This window comes from Phodopus roborovskii, unplaced genomic scaffold (assembly GCF_943737965.1).
Source record: "Phodopus roborovskii unplaced genomic scaffold, PHOROB, whole genome shotgun sequence".
Classification (NCBI taxonomy): Eukaryota; Metazoa; Chordata; class Mammalia; order Rodentia; family Cricetidae; genus Phodopus; species Phodopus roborovskii.
The window spans coordinates 7,064,757-7,081,320 of NW_026126611.1; the positions used below are offsets into that span (position 1 = coordinate 7,064,757).

At 46.7% G+C, this 16,564-nt stretch overlaps 1 protein-coding gene and 1 pseudogene across 1 annotated transcript in view; both read right to left on the bottom strand.

Moving 5' to 3' along the window:
* Window positions 1-1,630: 1,630 nt before the first annotated feature.
* LOC127237689 (splicing factor YJU2-like) lies at window positions 1,631-3,790 on the bottom strand (annotated as a pseudogene).
* Window positions 3,791-7,508: 3,718 nt separating this feature from the next.
* The window catches only part of Snx9 (sorting nexin 9), a 72,860-nt gene continuing 63,804 nt past the window's right edge, over window positions 7,509-16,564 (bottom strand). The window contains exons 12-18 of the mRNA XM_051206134.1: window positions 16,113-16,216; window positions 14,116-14,193; window positions 13,333-13,409; window positions 12,136-12,225; window positions 10,758-10,872; window positions 10,105-10,196; window positions 7,509-8,015 (exon numbers count right to left, since the gene is read on the bottom strand). Coding sequence (XP_051062091.1) covers window positions 7,968-8,015; window positions 10,105-10,196; window positions 10,758-10,872; window positions 12,136-12,225; window positions 13,333-13,409; window positions 14,116-14,193; window positions 16,113-16,216 — 604 coding nt within the window. The 3' untranslated portion in view covers window positions 7,509-7,967. The remainder of the gene's footprint in view (window positions 8,016-10,104; window positions 10,197-10,757; window positions 10,873-12,135; window positions 12,226-13,332; window positions 13,410-14,115; window positions 14,194-16,112; window positions 16,217-16,564) is intronic.

Here is a 16,564-nt window from a genome sequence, read left to right on the forward strand (position 1 = left end):
CTAACTCCCTTCTGAGGCTAAGACACAGGCGATGGGCTGGCCAGCAGACCTTGAGTGCCCTCTATCACATCTGGAGAAACAACCCAAAGCTCATATGGGCTTCCACGTGCCAAGGACAGCACGGCCTGCCCAAGCTCGGAACAGGGAGAACTCCCAGGGGCCAGGCTACTGTCTGGCTAATGTCCAGACTGGTGGAAACCAGGCAGAGCCTCCGGCAATGACAGTCTGTTCCTTACAGACAGGTATTGACGAAGAGCACAGCTGCCAGGGCCTCCCAGTGTTTTCTGCACAGCGGGCAGATGGATTCTACTGGTGCACCCATTCTGGGAGTAGGCAGGTGTGCTTTTCCTGTCCCGACCCTTATTGGAAACAGCTGCTTTTAGACTGGGTTGCAAGATCCATGCATGAAGAAAATTTCACAAAATGTCTTAGAAGAATGCCGATAGTAGTCACCGCAGAGCCGTATAAAAAGCTACAGGGGCAATGGTTGGGACACACAGCTCTAATCCCAGCCCTTGAGAGGCAGAGACAGGCAGATCTCTTGAGGTGGAGGCCAGCCTGGTCTACAAAGGGAGTTCCAAGACAGCCAGGGCTACACAGTGAGACCCTGTCTTGAAAAAAAAAAAAAAACAAAAAAAAAAAAAAAAAAAAAAAACAGCCAGCCAGCCAGCCAAACAAACAACCCTCACAGCATTCCCTTTCCCTTTACTGGGCAGTGGTGGTGAATACCTTTAACCCCACCCAGAAGCAGACAAATCTCTGTGGGTTCCAGGCCAACCTGGATGTACAGAGCAGTTCCAAGACAGCCAAAGCTACACAAAGAAATACTGTCTCAGAAACAAATAAATAAATAAATAAACGACAGAAAAGGTAACAAAAGCTTGGGTTTCTGGCCCAACAGGCCTAGCCAGAGATGACTGGGGAGTCAGGAGTCTGCCTCACATAGGGACAAGTTTCTATGCCAGGAAGGATCAAAAGCTGAGTACAGACCTCCAAAATGTCATAGGATGCTTTCTATTTTTTTATGTATATTTGGAAGTGTTGACATAGAAATTACACATAGAAAGTGCAAATGTAAAATGTGAATTTAAAGTTTTTCTAAAACATTTCACCAAAAAGCTAATTTTGAAAAAATAAAATTCCAAATTATTATGTAGTGATTGTCTTTTGAATCAAATCAATTCAGTTACGTCTAAATATTATAGCCTACTAACACACACACACACACACACCAGTCAACTATCAGTGACTTTTCTTCTGAGACATGGTTTTGCTATTAGTCCAGGCTGGCTTTGAACTCTACATCCCCCTGCATGAGACTTAAGGCCTGAGAACTGGATGTAAGGAAGTCTAACAAGTGCTGGGATTAGGGCCTTTAGCCTAGCTTTTAAACTCTCCATAAAGTATCAAAGTGGCTAATCCAGGGTTGAGGTAGCTTCTTAGAACGCTCACCAAGGATTAGGACTAGTTTATTTATTTATTTTTTCTAATACGTTGGCTTCTTGCTTCATGATTTCAAAATCGCTGACACAGCTTGATGCATATTTATTCCAGGTAGGAGAGACTCCAGGAATCAAAACTGGACGCATCTGTTTATAAGAAAAAGGCAAAAATCCGGCAGCAACTATGGTTACATGGTCTTGGTGAACTCCGACTTCTTCAGTGTCTTTAATGGAGATGGACAAAAATAAGAGGGCACAGATGGATGGGTCTGGGTTAAATAAGCAGACTGCCACATGGGGCACAGCCAGCCTTGTGGGGAGTGGACGAAGCTGAGTGCAGCTCTGACTGAATGTGTGCTGTTGACATGATCACATCCACCTCAAGAATCCAAGAGGCACTTTTCATGGGAAAACGGCGAAGCTTTCCCATGGCCAAGTGTGGACATTGACAGCAGAAATGTCCACCATAACACCATACTCCCGTGTCTATGGATTGAAGACTCCTACAGATGGTAGCTAATTGAAGCCATGGGCACAGGGTACAGATGTGAAGCTTGTCCTTGCTCGGGTGTGTACCAAACGCCTGCCTCCTTGTTCAGCTGTATACAATAACCCCAGCTCCCTGTTAACCTGTACACAATAAACATCAGAGAGCCCCCTCCACCAGAACCCAGCTATTTTTGTCTGTGTGTCTGTCTGGTCTTTATTCCCTCTACACCCCTAGTCCGGGCAAGGGCCTGAGACCAAGCAAAGGTCAGCACACTATGCATCTTTTAGCATAAAGCTAAAAGTTACTTTTAAAGCTTTTCTCTGAAGGGCAGTAACAATTAATGTAGCAATCTTAAGAGGCTGGAGAGACTGCTCAGCAGTCAGAAGTTCTGGCTGCCCCTCCCGAGGAAAAGGATTGCTTCCCAGCATCTACAAGGCAGCTCACATCCAACTGGAACAGCAGTTAGCAGCATGTGATGCCCTCTTCTGGAATCTACCAGCACCAGGCACACAGTCAAACACCCGTGCACATAAAATTTAGAACACTTAAAAGAGTTCAAGATCTGCGTATTAAAAATACTTTCATTTCCTCCCATGGCTGGCCCGTGAGGTGGACAGGTCCGGGGTCTAGCCAGTTTGCTGAGGATCCCACTGAGCTGGTTAGGCCTGCACAATCCAGCTCCTCACTAGCCGACTCTGCTTTGCCCCGTCTTCAGATGAAGCTAGTTAGGCTCCTGGACACATAGGAAGGTCACATCATTCCCTCCATCTGGGCTCCAGAAACAGGACCCTGTTTTTAGACATAGTGGCTTCCTCAAACACTGCCTAGCGAGGTGGTAGAACTCTAACTCTCTCTCTCCCACCCCTCCCTGAGGCGCTGTCTCCTCTGCTTTCCCTGATCCCATCTCCTCTGCTGGCTTCTTGCGTCTGTGATGCTGCTGTGGAGGCTCAGGTGCCTCTGTCCTCTCATGTACCCAGCTGGCTTGGAAGGAGGCCCTGGGTGTCTGGGGAGTAAGGTTGGCCGCCTTCCTGCTCTCGGGGGCACCTGCTGCAGGCATCCAGACCTGCTCTGAGCCCCAGCTGCCCCCCCCTTCTTTGGCACAGCCAGGCCGGCCAGCTGTGCCCTGCTGTTCACTGCCTCTACTTTCCTCTTGGCCTTCGGCGGCGCCTCCTCCAGGATGGCTGTGGGGTTGGATCTTGGTGCTGCCGGTGGACGGGATGGGGAAGCCTTGTCTTCTGAGTGGGAATCCTCCAGAAGCCTGCCTTGTCGAGCCTCCTCCAGCAAGGCTGCCGTCTCGTGCTCGTCCAGTGGCATGGCCTCGAATTCCACATGCGCTTGCTGCTGGCTCAGGTCCTTTGGGTTTCCCACCACCCCCATCTCCAGCTTCGAGTCCTTTGTGCGGTTCTGTTGGACCTTCATGGGGTTGTTGAGCTCCTCCTCCTCGAGCTCCTTCTGTGAATGCCCCCCCCCACCTCCTCCTGGAGCTCAGCCTGGAACTTGTGTGTGGCCCCATGCTCTATGGAGTAGTCCGTGTTCTCCAGGTCTGTCTTGGAGGTGATCTCCGCCGAGCGGCGCGTGCACTTGATATAGAAGTGGAAGACAGGCGTGCCCAGGTGGGCCTCGTTCTGGACCGTTTCCTTGCGTGCGTGCATCGCTGCACTGAATTTCTTCCCCTTGTAGATGTGTTGTTCTCCACATCTTATACCTCGTGTTGGGGGTGGGGGTGGGTGGGCATCAGCCGAACCATGTACTGCTGGCCCTTGGGTAGCCTGAGTTTCGGGATCTTTGACGGGTTGGAGTCAGGTGTGTAGCATTTCTTTACAATGTTCCCATCCAGACATCTTTGGATCCTGGGCATCGCACAAGCGCCACAGCAGTTGGCTTTGGTCCTCTCGGAGTTTATGCGACCTGGGCAGTTCTCTTGATGTCACTTTCTTGGCTGTCTTATTGGCTGTAGCTTACATGTTCTAGTGTTCCTATTGGTGGCGATCTCCCATTGGTGACAATGTCCGTCGATCAAGTAGGGTCTCATGTGGGCATTCCCTCCTGAGTGCCCACAAAGTCAAACCACACAAAAACCTCACACTGGAGAGTTTATTGGGAGGGGAAAACACCAGGGGGCACTGGAGGGACCTGGTCACTCATGTGCCTTGAGGGGCTGACACAGGGCTATACAGAGATACTCGTGTCTTGGAAAAAGCAATAACAGAAACAACAACCCCTCCCACCCCCAACCAAAATAAAAATCCCCTCTGCGGTAGCTGGAATGGAAGTCCTAATCCGAACATGGGAGCCCACAGTACAGAAACAGACAAGGGGCCAGTGAAGCTCACAACCCATCTTCTGTTCTCCGTAGACCGTTAGGGTTGCCCAGACATAAACCATTTCAACAGTCAGGACACACATTATATACACAAACACTAACAGAAGCTGAGAGCAAAGGGTCTGTTCATGATTTCATGTTATCCACTCCTATGGATATGCAAACACAAACCCTCAAATAATCCTGTCAATTGCTAGGCAGTGGTGACCTACGCCTTTAATCCTGCTCTCCAAAAGCAGGTGGCCCTCTTGAGTTCAACGCCAGCCTGATCTACAGAGTGAGTTTGCAAGCTACAGGGACAAACAGACCTACTTGTCAACCAGGTCCCAAGTCTGTCATCATTACCAAAGAAAATGAACACTACCCCTGAGTAATAAAACTCTTTTGAGGCTTTGATGGTTTTTAACTGCAAAACTTAAAAGGAGGCAACATAAATCTATGGGCTCTTTAGCATCCTATTTGAGAAACTGATACATTAGTATGTTTGATGGATAAAGCTTTCCTTCTCTCTAAGGTGTTCATCAAATGGTCTGGTTCTAATTTTACTTAGTATGCTTAATTCTAGAAAATAGCTCACAAATTTAGGCACTGCCCAAAAGTCATGCTACAAATAAGGTGTGATCCCCCCCCCCCGCCCCCCAGGAGACAGGGTTTCTCCTGGAAATTGCTTTGTAGACCAGGCTGGCCTTGAACTCAGTGATCCACCTGCCTCTGCCTCCTGAGTACTGGGAATAAAGGTGTTCAACACCACCACCCAGCACATAGTTTGATCTTGAAAAGACATTGTCTCTGGGAGATAGGACCTAGAAAAGTCTGGTAAAAAGACATAATCTTTTTTTCTAAGATGAACATCAGATCACAGCTCTATGCATTCCATCTGAAAAGCAGCAGGAATCATTTATGTTGATGAAAACGGAGAAGCAAATATACCAAAAACATGATTTTCTCAGAAATTTGGCAATATTTTCAAATTCTTGCATCAAATTGAAAAACAGGACTATACATTTGTTGATGTTTACAGGACTGTGTTTAGCCAGTCAAAATGTATAAAATCATATGCCTTCATTTGGGCTTGCTGTAATTTTCGTTTGATTTGGAATGCTGCTGTAATTTGAAACATTGAATGGTGAGCTGGATTTTACCTTGAGGAGCCATGTTTAACTCATTTAAGTGTGAGGCTAAATGAGCTATTAAAATCAGTTTTCATTGTCAAGTTCTGTCACATAACATAAGCAGCTTGAGAGCATGTTGCAAATCATAAAATATTTTCAGCATTTATGGACTGGAGAGACTCTTATTGCTCATTGAGAAGGTTCAGGTTCAGTTCCCAGCACCCACATGGTGGATAACGGTCATCCATAACTCTAATTCCAGGAGATCTGAGGCCCCTTCTCTGCTTCCTGGGCACCAGGCACACACAGGACACCAACACATACATGCAAGCACACATTCACAGACATAAAATCTAAAAATCCTATTTTCAGTATTTGGCCACAAGTTTGTCATCTTATTTCCAAAAAGTAAATGATGTTGACATAGTCAGCATCAGTACTTAAGATTTTATTTTCTGTATGTGTGTGTTTGCCTACATATATGTATGTATGTATACCACATACATATACAGGGCTCTCAGAGCCTGGGAGAGGGAATTCCCCGGAACCGGAGTTATAGATACTTACAAGCCACTGTGGGTGCTGAGAACCAAACCTGGGTCCAGGAGAGCCCTCACTCCAGTCCGTCAAGATGCTCTTCTGTGATGTCTGAAAGTTGATGCAAGTAATTAAAAGGCAGACACCAACACAAACGACCCACCTGGGCCCGGAACACAACAGTGCAACCTTTCCATTCTTTCCTGTGAAGGAGACTGTTGCGAATGCCAGCCTGCACCGGACTCTGATTTTCACACTCTTCCTTCAGCTCACACACAGCTACCGCCACTCCCTGCCCCTCAGCACCAACTCTTCTTACATGCCTTTCCACTTGCCTGGCTCTTTTCTCCTTAGGACATCTGGGAGGAGGGCACCGGGCATCAGAGCTCACGGTACCCTTGCAGGATTGGCGCAGGGCTAAGGGAGCAAAGTGACTAATGTCAGGAGAGAGAGAGAGAGACGTGTTGGAGAAAGTTCATTCTTCCCTGGACGATGGTCAGCAGCTGGAATAAAAAGCCGTTAATAACAACAAAGCCTGGATCACATGGGGAAAAGAAAAAATGATTTGGGAATTCGCTGTACAGTTTTTTAAAACAATTTATTTATATATTGGCTCATACATGCTTTTAACTGTATGTAAAATATTTATACATATTCTTTACAATTTGTACATATATTAAATGGTTGTATCATAAACACTGTTCTATGGAATTTTATAAAAGAAAAAATCAAGTAGGGGGAAATGACTTAGAAAACATTAACAAAAACCCGTGATACTGAGGAGCAAGAAGTTCTCATCATATTCATGTTCTCCGGATTTTCTCAGCTACTTAGTTTTGGTTTCCCTCATTTTTGTTGGCCCAGACTTCTCGTTCTCTCTGATGTATCAATCAGCAGGCCAGAAAAGTAAAAGCAGTGGCTCAATTTGTAAGGCAACCGTGGAGGGGGCCACCGTCTGCGAGGGGGGGACACGGCCGCAGACTGTCGTGTTTCGTTCACCATCGGCTCCACCACACATCCTTCCAGCTGCGGTCCACTTGGGTTCTTTCCCATTCCCCGGGGTGCTGAACTCCAGCTTCGTCCTTTGAGAGAATGCCGACCAGCCTGCCGCTCCAGAGCAGGGCCCAGCAGCGTCTCTTCCGTCATCATCCATCACCAGGACCTCTCCCTCATCGGTGGACAGCTGAGCCACTGGGTGGAGGGGTGCGCTCTGGAGCAGGCTGACGGGTCTTTCCCCCAGGTGCTCCTTGGCAGAGGAATCGGAGTGGCTGCCCACCTGGGGTAGCGGGGACAAAGCCCTCACCTTTTCTGACTCATTCTTCTAGCATACAACATGCTTCACTGTGAACTAGGGAGGAGCGCAGAGATAGAGCGCAACTTTATATAAGCGCAGCTCAGGGGAACTGGCCAATGGGCAGCGTGGGTAGGTGGGGCCTACTCACCTGCTCTGCCCACCGCATGGGGCGTGGTGGGCTGGCCACCTGGCACCTTGCGGGAACCCTCTCTGCTCCCCCTCTACTGTGAGCACTTGAATTGTAGCTATGCCACTAGAGGGAGCACAGACCTTTCTAGACAGACAGGGACCCCAAAGGACTGAAAGTTATAAAAATATACAAAGATATATATTTTTTTATTCTGGCATGTTTCATATTTTTAAGAAAGCAATTAGTATTAATTATCTGACATTGGGTAGAATTGGAAGATCATGGGTAATGTATAAATTACGATTCTATGTAAAATACCAGGAGGAGGAACCCCTATTTCTCCATTCAAAATCTTGATAAATCTAAGTATTTTCCAAAAATAGACATTTTTTCATTGGGCAACTAATATGTGTTGAAATGAACCAAAGAAGGCCATCCTTAAGTAACTATTCATTTAGGCTGGCTAATGGCAGAAACAGGTTTTTGTTAACTTATTTCTTTTTGGTTTTCCTCTCTCTCTCTCTCTCTCTCTCTCTCTCTCTCTCTCTCTCTCTCTCTCATGATGGGGAAAGTGGAATTGCATTGGCCCAGGTGAGAGGAAGCACTTCGGCGTTCACGTAGTGTGTGTTCCGTCCTGGTCTACATAACCGGGAAGTGGCCGAGGGCCTGCCTCAGCTTTTCAGCGATCTGGTGAGAAAACAAACCAGTTGAGATATTATCACCCTGATCACACCTTCCCAGTGTTCAGTCTGCCTTCCTGAGTTAAACATTAGAAACCTGTCTGTCTGTCTCTTCTGTAGACACCGGGTTGACCTTTGCCACTACAGCCCTGAGCTCCCAGTGGTTTCCCAGTGTGGGAAACCCTGCTTCCTGACCCCACCTGCCCATCCAGGCCCACAGCCAGGCCCTGTCTATGATGGGGTTACATTTTCAGACTAGCTGCTTCTCTCCCAGAGAACAGGATGATGGTGTGGGCCACTTTCCCTGCTCCGAGTTCTCTTCTGGACAAGGATGATTTTGTTACTACAAGGTATGTGAAGAGTCTGCATCTCTGTGACAGCCCAGCGTGCACTGTGAATTTCTTATGTGCCTGTATCTCCATAATGACACTAGGCATCCCCTGAAGGCTCAGATTCCTCATTCATCTTGGCACCTTAAACATGTGCAGGAGGTGCTAAGTATACAGTAGGTACTCATGCATGTTTATGAACAGAAATGTAGGTTTTAATAATTTATATTTTACTAAAAGAGTCTATATTAATAAAAAATCTAAGTCATTATATGAACCACTTAAATTTATGCCAAGACAGTGACAAAGTGCATGGTTTTCTATTTTTATTTACAAGGTCAATAATTATACATGTAGGGGCTGGAGAGATGGCTCAGAGGTTAAGAGCACTGGTTGCTCTTCCAGAGGTCCTGAGTTCAATTCCCAGAAACCACATGGCAGCTCACAGCCACCTAGAGTGAGATCTGCTGCCCTCTTCTGGCATGCATGCATACATGCAGGCAGAACATTGTATACATGATAAATAAATCTTAAAAAAATAATTATACATGTACATTTGATAATTAACAAATCAGCATTATGAGAATTAAGAGCTGCCTTTCTGGTATTTTCTTAGAGACAAATATAACCTACCACATTCTAAAACACATGGAGAGGCAATGCCCAACAGCAGCAAGTGACATCAAAGTGTACAGTTAAAGGGCACAGGCTGCCACCGTGAGGGAGAACACTCAGGGTTCATCACGAGAGTGCCCTCCAAACCAACAGTTGCCAACACACAATTCACAATTATATATGTAAAGCACATTAAGCACAGCCTTTTCAAGAATTCCCATGGTGCTTCTGGCAGTGTGCAACCCTGAGAGTCATATGCAGAGATGTGAGCTGAAGGCTAGCATGCGTCATCTCTGAAAGCAAGGGGATTGGCAGCATGGAAGAGAGAGACAAGGCCACCACCTAAGTGTTCACTCTACAGCCACGGAGCTGCTCTGCAAGTGTCTGAGTTTCATCTCCATGGACAGGATGCGTGGAAACATTGTACCGAATGAATACACTACAAGGCAGAGGAAGGGAAGATATAAGTGTTCATTACAGTTTTCTGAATACAGTTAGAATACTGTGTTACTGTTTTCTCCTGTAGAGACTCTTTCGGTAACTGGGAAATCTGGCTGTCTTGTTTCCTTCCCCAACGGAAGGGGATGGAACTTCAGGGTGGCAGGGCCACCTCACCTCACTAAGCACTGCCCAGTGCATGGAAAGGCTCTCTAGAAGGATTGCACAACCAGAACTGCTCTAGGCTTCAAAACTGGTGCCTGAGGCCAGCTTCTCACAGGAGAACTTAGCATTCACAGACCTGATCTTATATGTGTCTTTTGCTGTATGTATTGTATGTGACATGTGAGTGGGTGGGTGCCACAGAGGTCAGAAGGGAGCATCAGATCCCCTGGAAATGGAGTTAAGAATGCTTGGGAATCCCAGTGTGGTGCTGGAATGCAAAAGCAACGTGTCCTTAACCACTAACTTAACCTCTAATCCACCTCTCCAGCCTCAGGGAGACTTTTTGACCCACCATTCCTCAAAAGGGACGAAGGAGATTGAATTATTAAAGATTTACAAAAAAAACCAGACCACCGAACTGTGTTCACGATGTAACGCCTTCTTACTCAGGAGTACAGATCACAATCGGATCGCCTCTGTATGGCCAGGATCAGTAAGCATGAACCCTTCTGTCCTCACATGCACAGGCCTGGGCAGGGAGCCGCTTACCGTTTCATAGAATTGCACTTGCTGCTCTAGGTAGAGGCGGATGACGCTGTTGTAATCATAGATCCGGTTACTGTGGAAGTGATTCATCTCAGCTACAACACAATTATTCCAGGGATCAGTTCCCAGCAACATTTCCAACGACAGCATGATATTTCTCTGCTTGGCTAAGTCAACGAGACTTGACCTGGCTGGCTTCTGTGCAGCCCCGATCTCAGAACAACTCGGTTAAGAGCCTGGAAGCAGGCAGACACCAGCAGGCACCACTCTCTGGGAATGGATGGCTGCCACTGGTTAACATGAACACTGCTGACAGCCTCCAGGCTGCCAAGGCACAGAGTACCCTTTCATGAACACAGAGACGGCCACTTACGCTCTTGGCTGCTCTCACATACGCAAATGCTTTCTTTTTACTAACAGTAAAATAAGCCTAAAATGATTCCCCCTACAGTCCTGGGGCACAGAGGTTTCATCAAGCTGTCACTCACAGCTTTCCCAAGTCTGTAAAATAAAATGCTGCCTGTAAGCAAGACAGACATTTTAAGTTAGCGTTGAATTCCAGTGGGGCTCATACTTGGGAGTTCTACCCAACATGGCAGGTTTAATGTTGCCCATTGGAGTGGCTCTCCACTGGTATTCACGTCCCTTTCTCTTACCTTGTAAGGCATAAGACATGGTGCCGACTCGCTTCACCATCGTCTGTTTGTCTTGGGGAGTGATTTTACTAGTTGCGACCAGCTTATCACTTTCTTTTACTTTTTCTATTGCTCCCTGGAAAATACATACATGCAACGGTATTTAACAAGACAAGCCGAAAGTACTAGTTTAAGACATAGCGATGCCTACATTCTACCGACTTGGTACTGAAGAGGAAGACGCTACAACACTAAGGACACAGCGAGTGTCTGGGTCGACTTCTTCACGTCTCTCGGGAGCCAGAGGCTGCCATTCTTAAAAAGTGCAATAGAGCTGGGACCTGCAGTTTCGGGCCCCAGGAGACGAGAAATAGACTGTCCGTTCAGAGTCCACGCTGCTGGTGTTTCAAGAGTACAGAGGAGAACAGGCATGATGGCTGCAAAGCCACGTGGGGCTGCGTGTAGCTAGTACATGGGCCTGTCCCTTCCTCTCCTGATAGGAACACTGTGGCATGGGTTGGCACTTGAGTGTGCACACTTTGGCTTTATCCTATCTTTTGTAAGAGATGCTGAATTAGCTTAACCTCCATCTCAGATGGAAGTGGCTGTAAATGCTGCAAGCAAGCTCATTCCAGTACCACCACACTGCTCATTATTTGTGAAACAAAACAAAACAAAACAACTCCCCCAAAACAAAACAAACCCCCCCCCCAAAAAAAAAAACCAAAGAAACACAAAACCTCTACCTGTATGTGTAACACTCCACTCTGCTGGCTGCAAAAATTCTGACAAGGGCGACCCTTCTGAGCGAATACCCGCTACAGTGCTAAGTTAAAGTTAGCTTAACCACACAAAGATTGTTTATGTGTGTTGCTCTTGTAGACTCTGTCTGCAGCAGTGCTAAGATCACAGACCAGCCCTTTGCAGAGATTTTCCTAACAAATCCAAGGACCCTCAGGACACTAAGAGCGCCACAGAGACTCCAAGAAGAACTAGTAACAGGATTAAGACATGAAGATGTACCAAACCACTTTTGAAATTTAAGTGTTAAAACTTTTTGGTGAGAGTTACAGCTTACTACGACTTCTCCTTCTTTTAGAGATGCGGGGATCTCATTCTGTAGCCCTGTCTGGCATGGAGGTCGCTGTAGATCAGGCTGGCCTTGAACACACAGAGACCTGCCCGCCTCTGACTCCTGGGATTATGGGCCTGTGCCACTGCGTCCAGCTAGTTTCTTTTCTCCTTGATAAAAGCAACAACTAAACACCTGTGATGGTGCTGCCTGCCAGTGGTGGCCCCTCCTGACCTGGCCAGTGACAGCGCTGCCTGCCCGGTGGCCCCTCCTGCCCTGGCCTGTGACAGCGCTGCCTGCCGGTGGCCCCTCCTGACCTGGCCTTACCTTGTGAGCGCCGATGATATCTGGGAAGCAGCCGAGGAAGCCTTTGTACTCATGGTTGCACTCCATCAGGAAGTGCAGGTCCTTCTTGGGCTGTAACAAGACAGGCTGGCCGTTACCGGTGGAAAAGAAACTAAGGAGGAGTGTACTCTCCACTTTCCCCAAACTGAAGGAAGCGCCAAACTCCATCCTATTCATTCCCTCCTTCATGTCTTCTCTATCCAAACCCCTGGCTTCTGTATGGCTAGTTCTGGTCAGCTGGTTGCTGGCTCCACCCCCCAGATTCAAGGTCAACTTTGTTAACAGTCTTGGGGTGTTACAGTGCGATCAAATATCCCGCAACAGTCTGACTGATGACTGATATGCAAGGGCCCCAGCCCACTGTGGGCAGCACCATGACTCGGTAGATGTCCTTGGCTGTGTAAGAGAGCATGGGCCATGAGATGAGCCAGCAAGGAGTCGCCACGGTTTACGCTTAGGTTTCTGACTGACTGTGACCTAGAAGTATGAGCCAAATAAATCCCCCCTTCCCAGGCTGCCGTTCGTCAGAAGGTGTTTTTTTTTTTTTTTTTTTTTTTTTAAATTTATTTTTTATTTGTACAGTATTCTGCCTGCACGCCAGAAGAGGGCACCATATCTCATGACAAATGGCTGTGAGCCACCTTGTGGTTGCTGGGAATGGACCTCTGGACCTCTGGAAGAGCAGCCAGTGTTCTCAACCACGGTGCCATCTCTCCAGCTCCCCAGAATACATAACAGCAAAAGAATGCAAACTCGAACACACCCTGTTAAGCATTTAGGATTCATTTTTCTAACAGAAAACAATCCTTGGGGGCCCCACAAGTATTGAAGAACAATCTAGGCCATTTACCACTGAGCTACAGACCTTAGATACTTTTCTTTTGTCTTTTTTGTGAAAGGATCTTACTATGTAATTAAGATAGGCTTAGAACTCACTATATAACCCAGGCTAGCCCTGAACTCAAGTTCTGCTATTACAGGTATGAGCTACCACATCTGGCCTCACTTAGATTTCTTAATGAGACATTTTCCCACTTTGGCTTAACTGAAAAAAACATAACAAACAAACAAACAAACAAAAAACCCACTAAATAAAATTAAGAAGCCACAGAAGCAGAGAAGAGGTACCCATCTGACCTGCATAACAAATGCGTGTTGGAGGGTGTGACTGTGGAGTACCTGCTCTGCCACAAGGCTGGCAATCTCCTCGTATGTCTTCCCAGCTTCCGTTATAGCGTCGTTCAGATCCGTTTCCCCTGAAATGAGTTGCGTGCAGTCTCGTAAGCAACTAATGTTACCAATATTTTCTTTACACTTAGAGCTTTTGATATAGACGCTATTGACAGCCTTTAGTTTAGAAAATTTAAAACACCGTCGAAATTGGCTTAGCCAGGTCTAGAATCGGTTTCTGGTTACTGCCAGTTTTCATACGGTCACAAGCATCTCTGCATCGTTCTCTTCATCACTCACTTACTCTTCGTTACACAGCTTCTGGAGGGAGAACACTTCTTCGCCAAGCCTTTGCTTACTATCGAGTGTAATCTGAGATGGGAAAGCAGAGCCAATGCCTGGGCCTTTCATAGTTTCAGAACCATAGACAGAGCCCGCTGTCTCCCATGGTAACTGAGATTAAATTACAAGTTAATAACGTGTGCTATGTTAATGACTCTGGATGTACAAATATATGCTATGTTTCTTTGTTTTTGTTTTTTGGTTTGTTTGTTTTTCAAGGCAGGGTTTCTCTGTGCAGCTTTGGAGCCTGTCCTGGAACTTGCTCTGTAGATCTAGCTGGCCTCAAACTCACAGAGATCTGCCTGCTTGTGTTTAATGTGTTCCATATTGGGGAAACACGCCTTACCCAGATATGTTCACCACACGACACATACACTGAAGTAATTCAAGAATGTGGACAGTTCTTACATGCTTAGCAGCAAGGGAAATTATAAACAAACACAGACGTACCTTGGTAACCGCTGGAGCTGAACACTGTTGCTAAGCTCTGCAAGGCCTTCCCGATCTTCTGATACTCCTTGGGTAAGGCTAGAAAAGAATCAGTCCTCAGAGCAGTCTGAAATGCATCCCAGAGTTCCCTGGCAGTGGCTCATTATAGAAGACATCCAAAAATGACTTAAAATAGCAACTACTCCTTAAGGAAATACTGGTGAAACCATTTCTCAACTAATGATTTCTTTAAATATTGTTTTTAACTGACTGCTCAATTGGGTACTTTTATGAGCAACCCATCCCCACACTCATTCATTAGACACAGCAAAGGGAAAGAACCCATGTACAGGACTCCTTGCTCCAAAGCTCCCTCCTGTGCGTGTGGCATCACAGTGACCCGGATACCAGAGTCACCATCACCACATGAAAGGTCTGGCAAATACGGCTAAGTGTGGCAACAGAGGCTTAAGGCGGGTGTACACAGTCTCACCCATGGGATGTGAGGACTTGGTGACTCATCCCAAAGGCTCTGGGCTTGGATTTGAGGACCATCCTGGCAATCCTCAGCAATCCTCAGCAATCCTCAGCCACCATGCATCTGCACACAACCCCTTAGGAGGCACCTGTGGCCTTCTGGAAAAAACTACTGCTTGACCTCAGCTGCAGGGTAATGTTAGGGACACGTTTACTCGGGATCTTTGATTTGCCTGCTTCTGTGGTTAAAGATGTTCACGCTATTTACACATGCCGTTTTCACTATCCAGTTACAGTTTGAAAAAAAAAAAAAAATTGTGAACATGAAAGAAGATATCAGCCAGGTGGTGGTGGCACACACCTTTAGTCCCTGCACTTGGAAGGCAGAGGCAGGTGGATCTGTGAGTTCAAGACCAGCCTGGTTTACAGAGACCAGCCTGATTTACAGAGCTAGTTCCAGGACAGCCTCCAAAGCTACATAGAGAAATCCTGTCTTGAAAAACAAAAACAAAAGAGAGATGATATCACTGAGTTAAACCCTGAACAAGTGCTTTCATCTCTTCTCCACCCCCAAAAGAGCAGCCCGGCGTCAGTGTTCCTTGCTGATAAATGTGGTCTTCTGGGTTATGTAAGGCACAGAACTTCCAGCCATCAGACAGAAGGCATTTAATTCTATCAGAGAACATCCATTTAAATGGTTTGCTAGCTTGGCCTTCTACTAAAGTGCAACTAAAGTAACTCATTCCTTTTAAAGCTGAATTCTTTATTTCTATTTCCTTTCTGTCTTTTCTGTGTCTGTGCTGGGGACCGAGGCCAGGGTCTCCCACGTGCTGGGGAGCTGCTCCCTACCACACTCCTTTCCTAGGCTTCATTTACAGAGGATGGTGTCTCTGCATGCTTCATGATGGCACCCAGGGACACCATAGATGCACAGTTCAGGGTACACAGGAAAACAGCTCAGCAACATGGCAGTCCACATATATAAAGGACAGAAAGAAAGAAATTCTTAATCCCAGGGAGGCCTAGTCTGTCTTTACATTTCACTGTATACATATTAATATTGATCATACTTTCTACCAAGTATGTAGGCTGCTTCCTAAAAAACTGTGACTTTAGTCAGATACAGCACACCCTAAAACAGGCACATAAAGACTAAAAGGAAAGTCATGAGCTGAGCCTGGCGCCACGTGCTAGTGATTGTAAGCGTGCTACTTGAAAGGGTCAAGCCAGACTGTGTCTCAAAAAGTAAAGCAAAGCAAAACAAAACCAACTAAGCAAGTACTCTCTAAACTGCAGAAAGGTTAATTTTCCTGAGGTCGTGAAATTCAAAGACCTGTCACTAAACTCCATTTAGTATGGTGTCTCTTATGACACTTCCTGATCTATGCAAGCTCCATTTTTCTGGTTGCAACTCATGTGGAGAAGTGAGGTCAGGGCAAGGCTTTGAGACTGGAACTAGGCACCTCAACCCAGCCCCTAGAGTGTGGGACAGTGTCCTCGTGAAGACTGTGTCCCAGCTGAGTCTGGGGGACAGCACTTACGCCCGGTGCATCTCTTCCAGTGTTCCTGTCCCACCGTGAGCAGCTCCTTCACACTGTCATCCATGGCCTTGGTGAACTTCCCCACAGCATCGCACTTCTGTTCTCTGGGACCAGAGACCTCCGTCAGTCACATCAGTAATGCCAGAGACAAACACAACACCTACACTGACTGACTGCGGCCACGGGTTTGATCCCAAGTATTGGCGCAAAACGATGCCTGCTTTGTTGGGCACTCTATGGATGTGGGTGGCTACTGACACCATGCCTCATCAGACTTTATTGAAAATAACTAACATTACACCAACCACGAAACAGACCCCAGGGAAGCAGTGTTTATCCTGCTGTGATGGGCTTCCGTGGACACCATGTGATATAAGCCCCCTCAGCTGCAGTTTAACCTGCTGTGATGGGCTTCCATGGACACCATGTGATACAAGCCCCCTCAGCTGCAG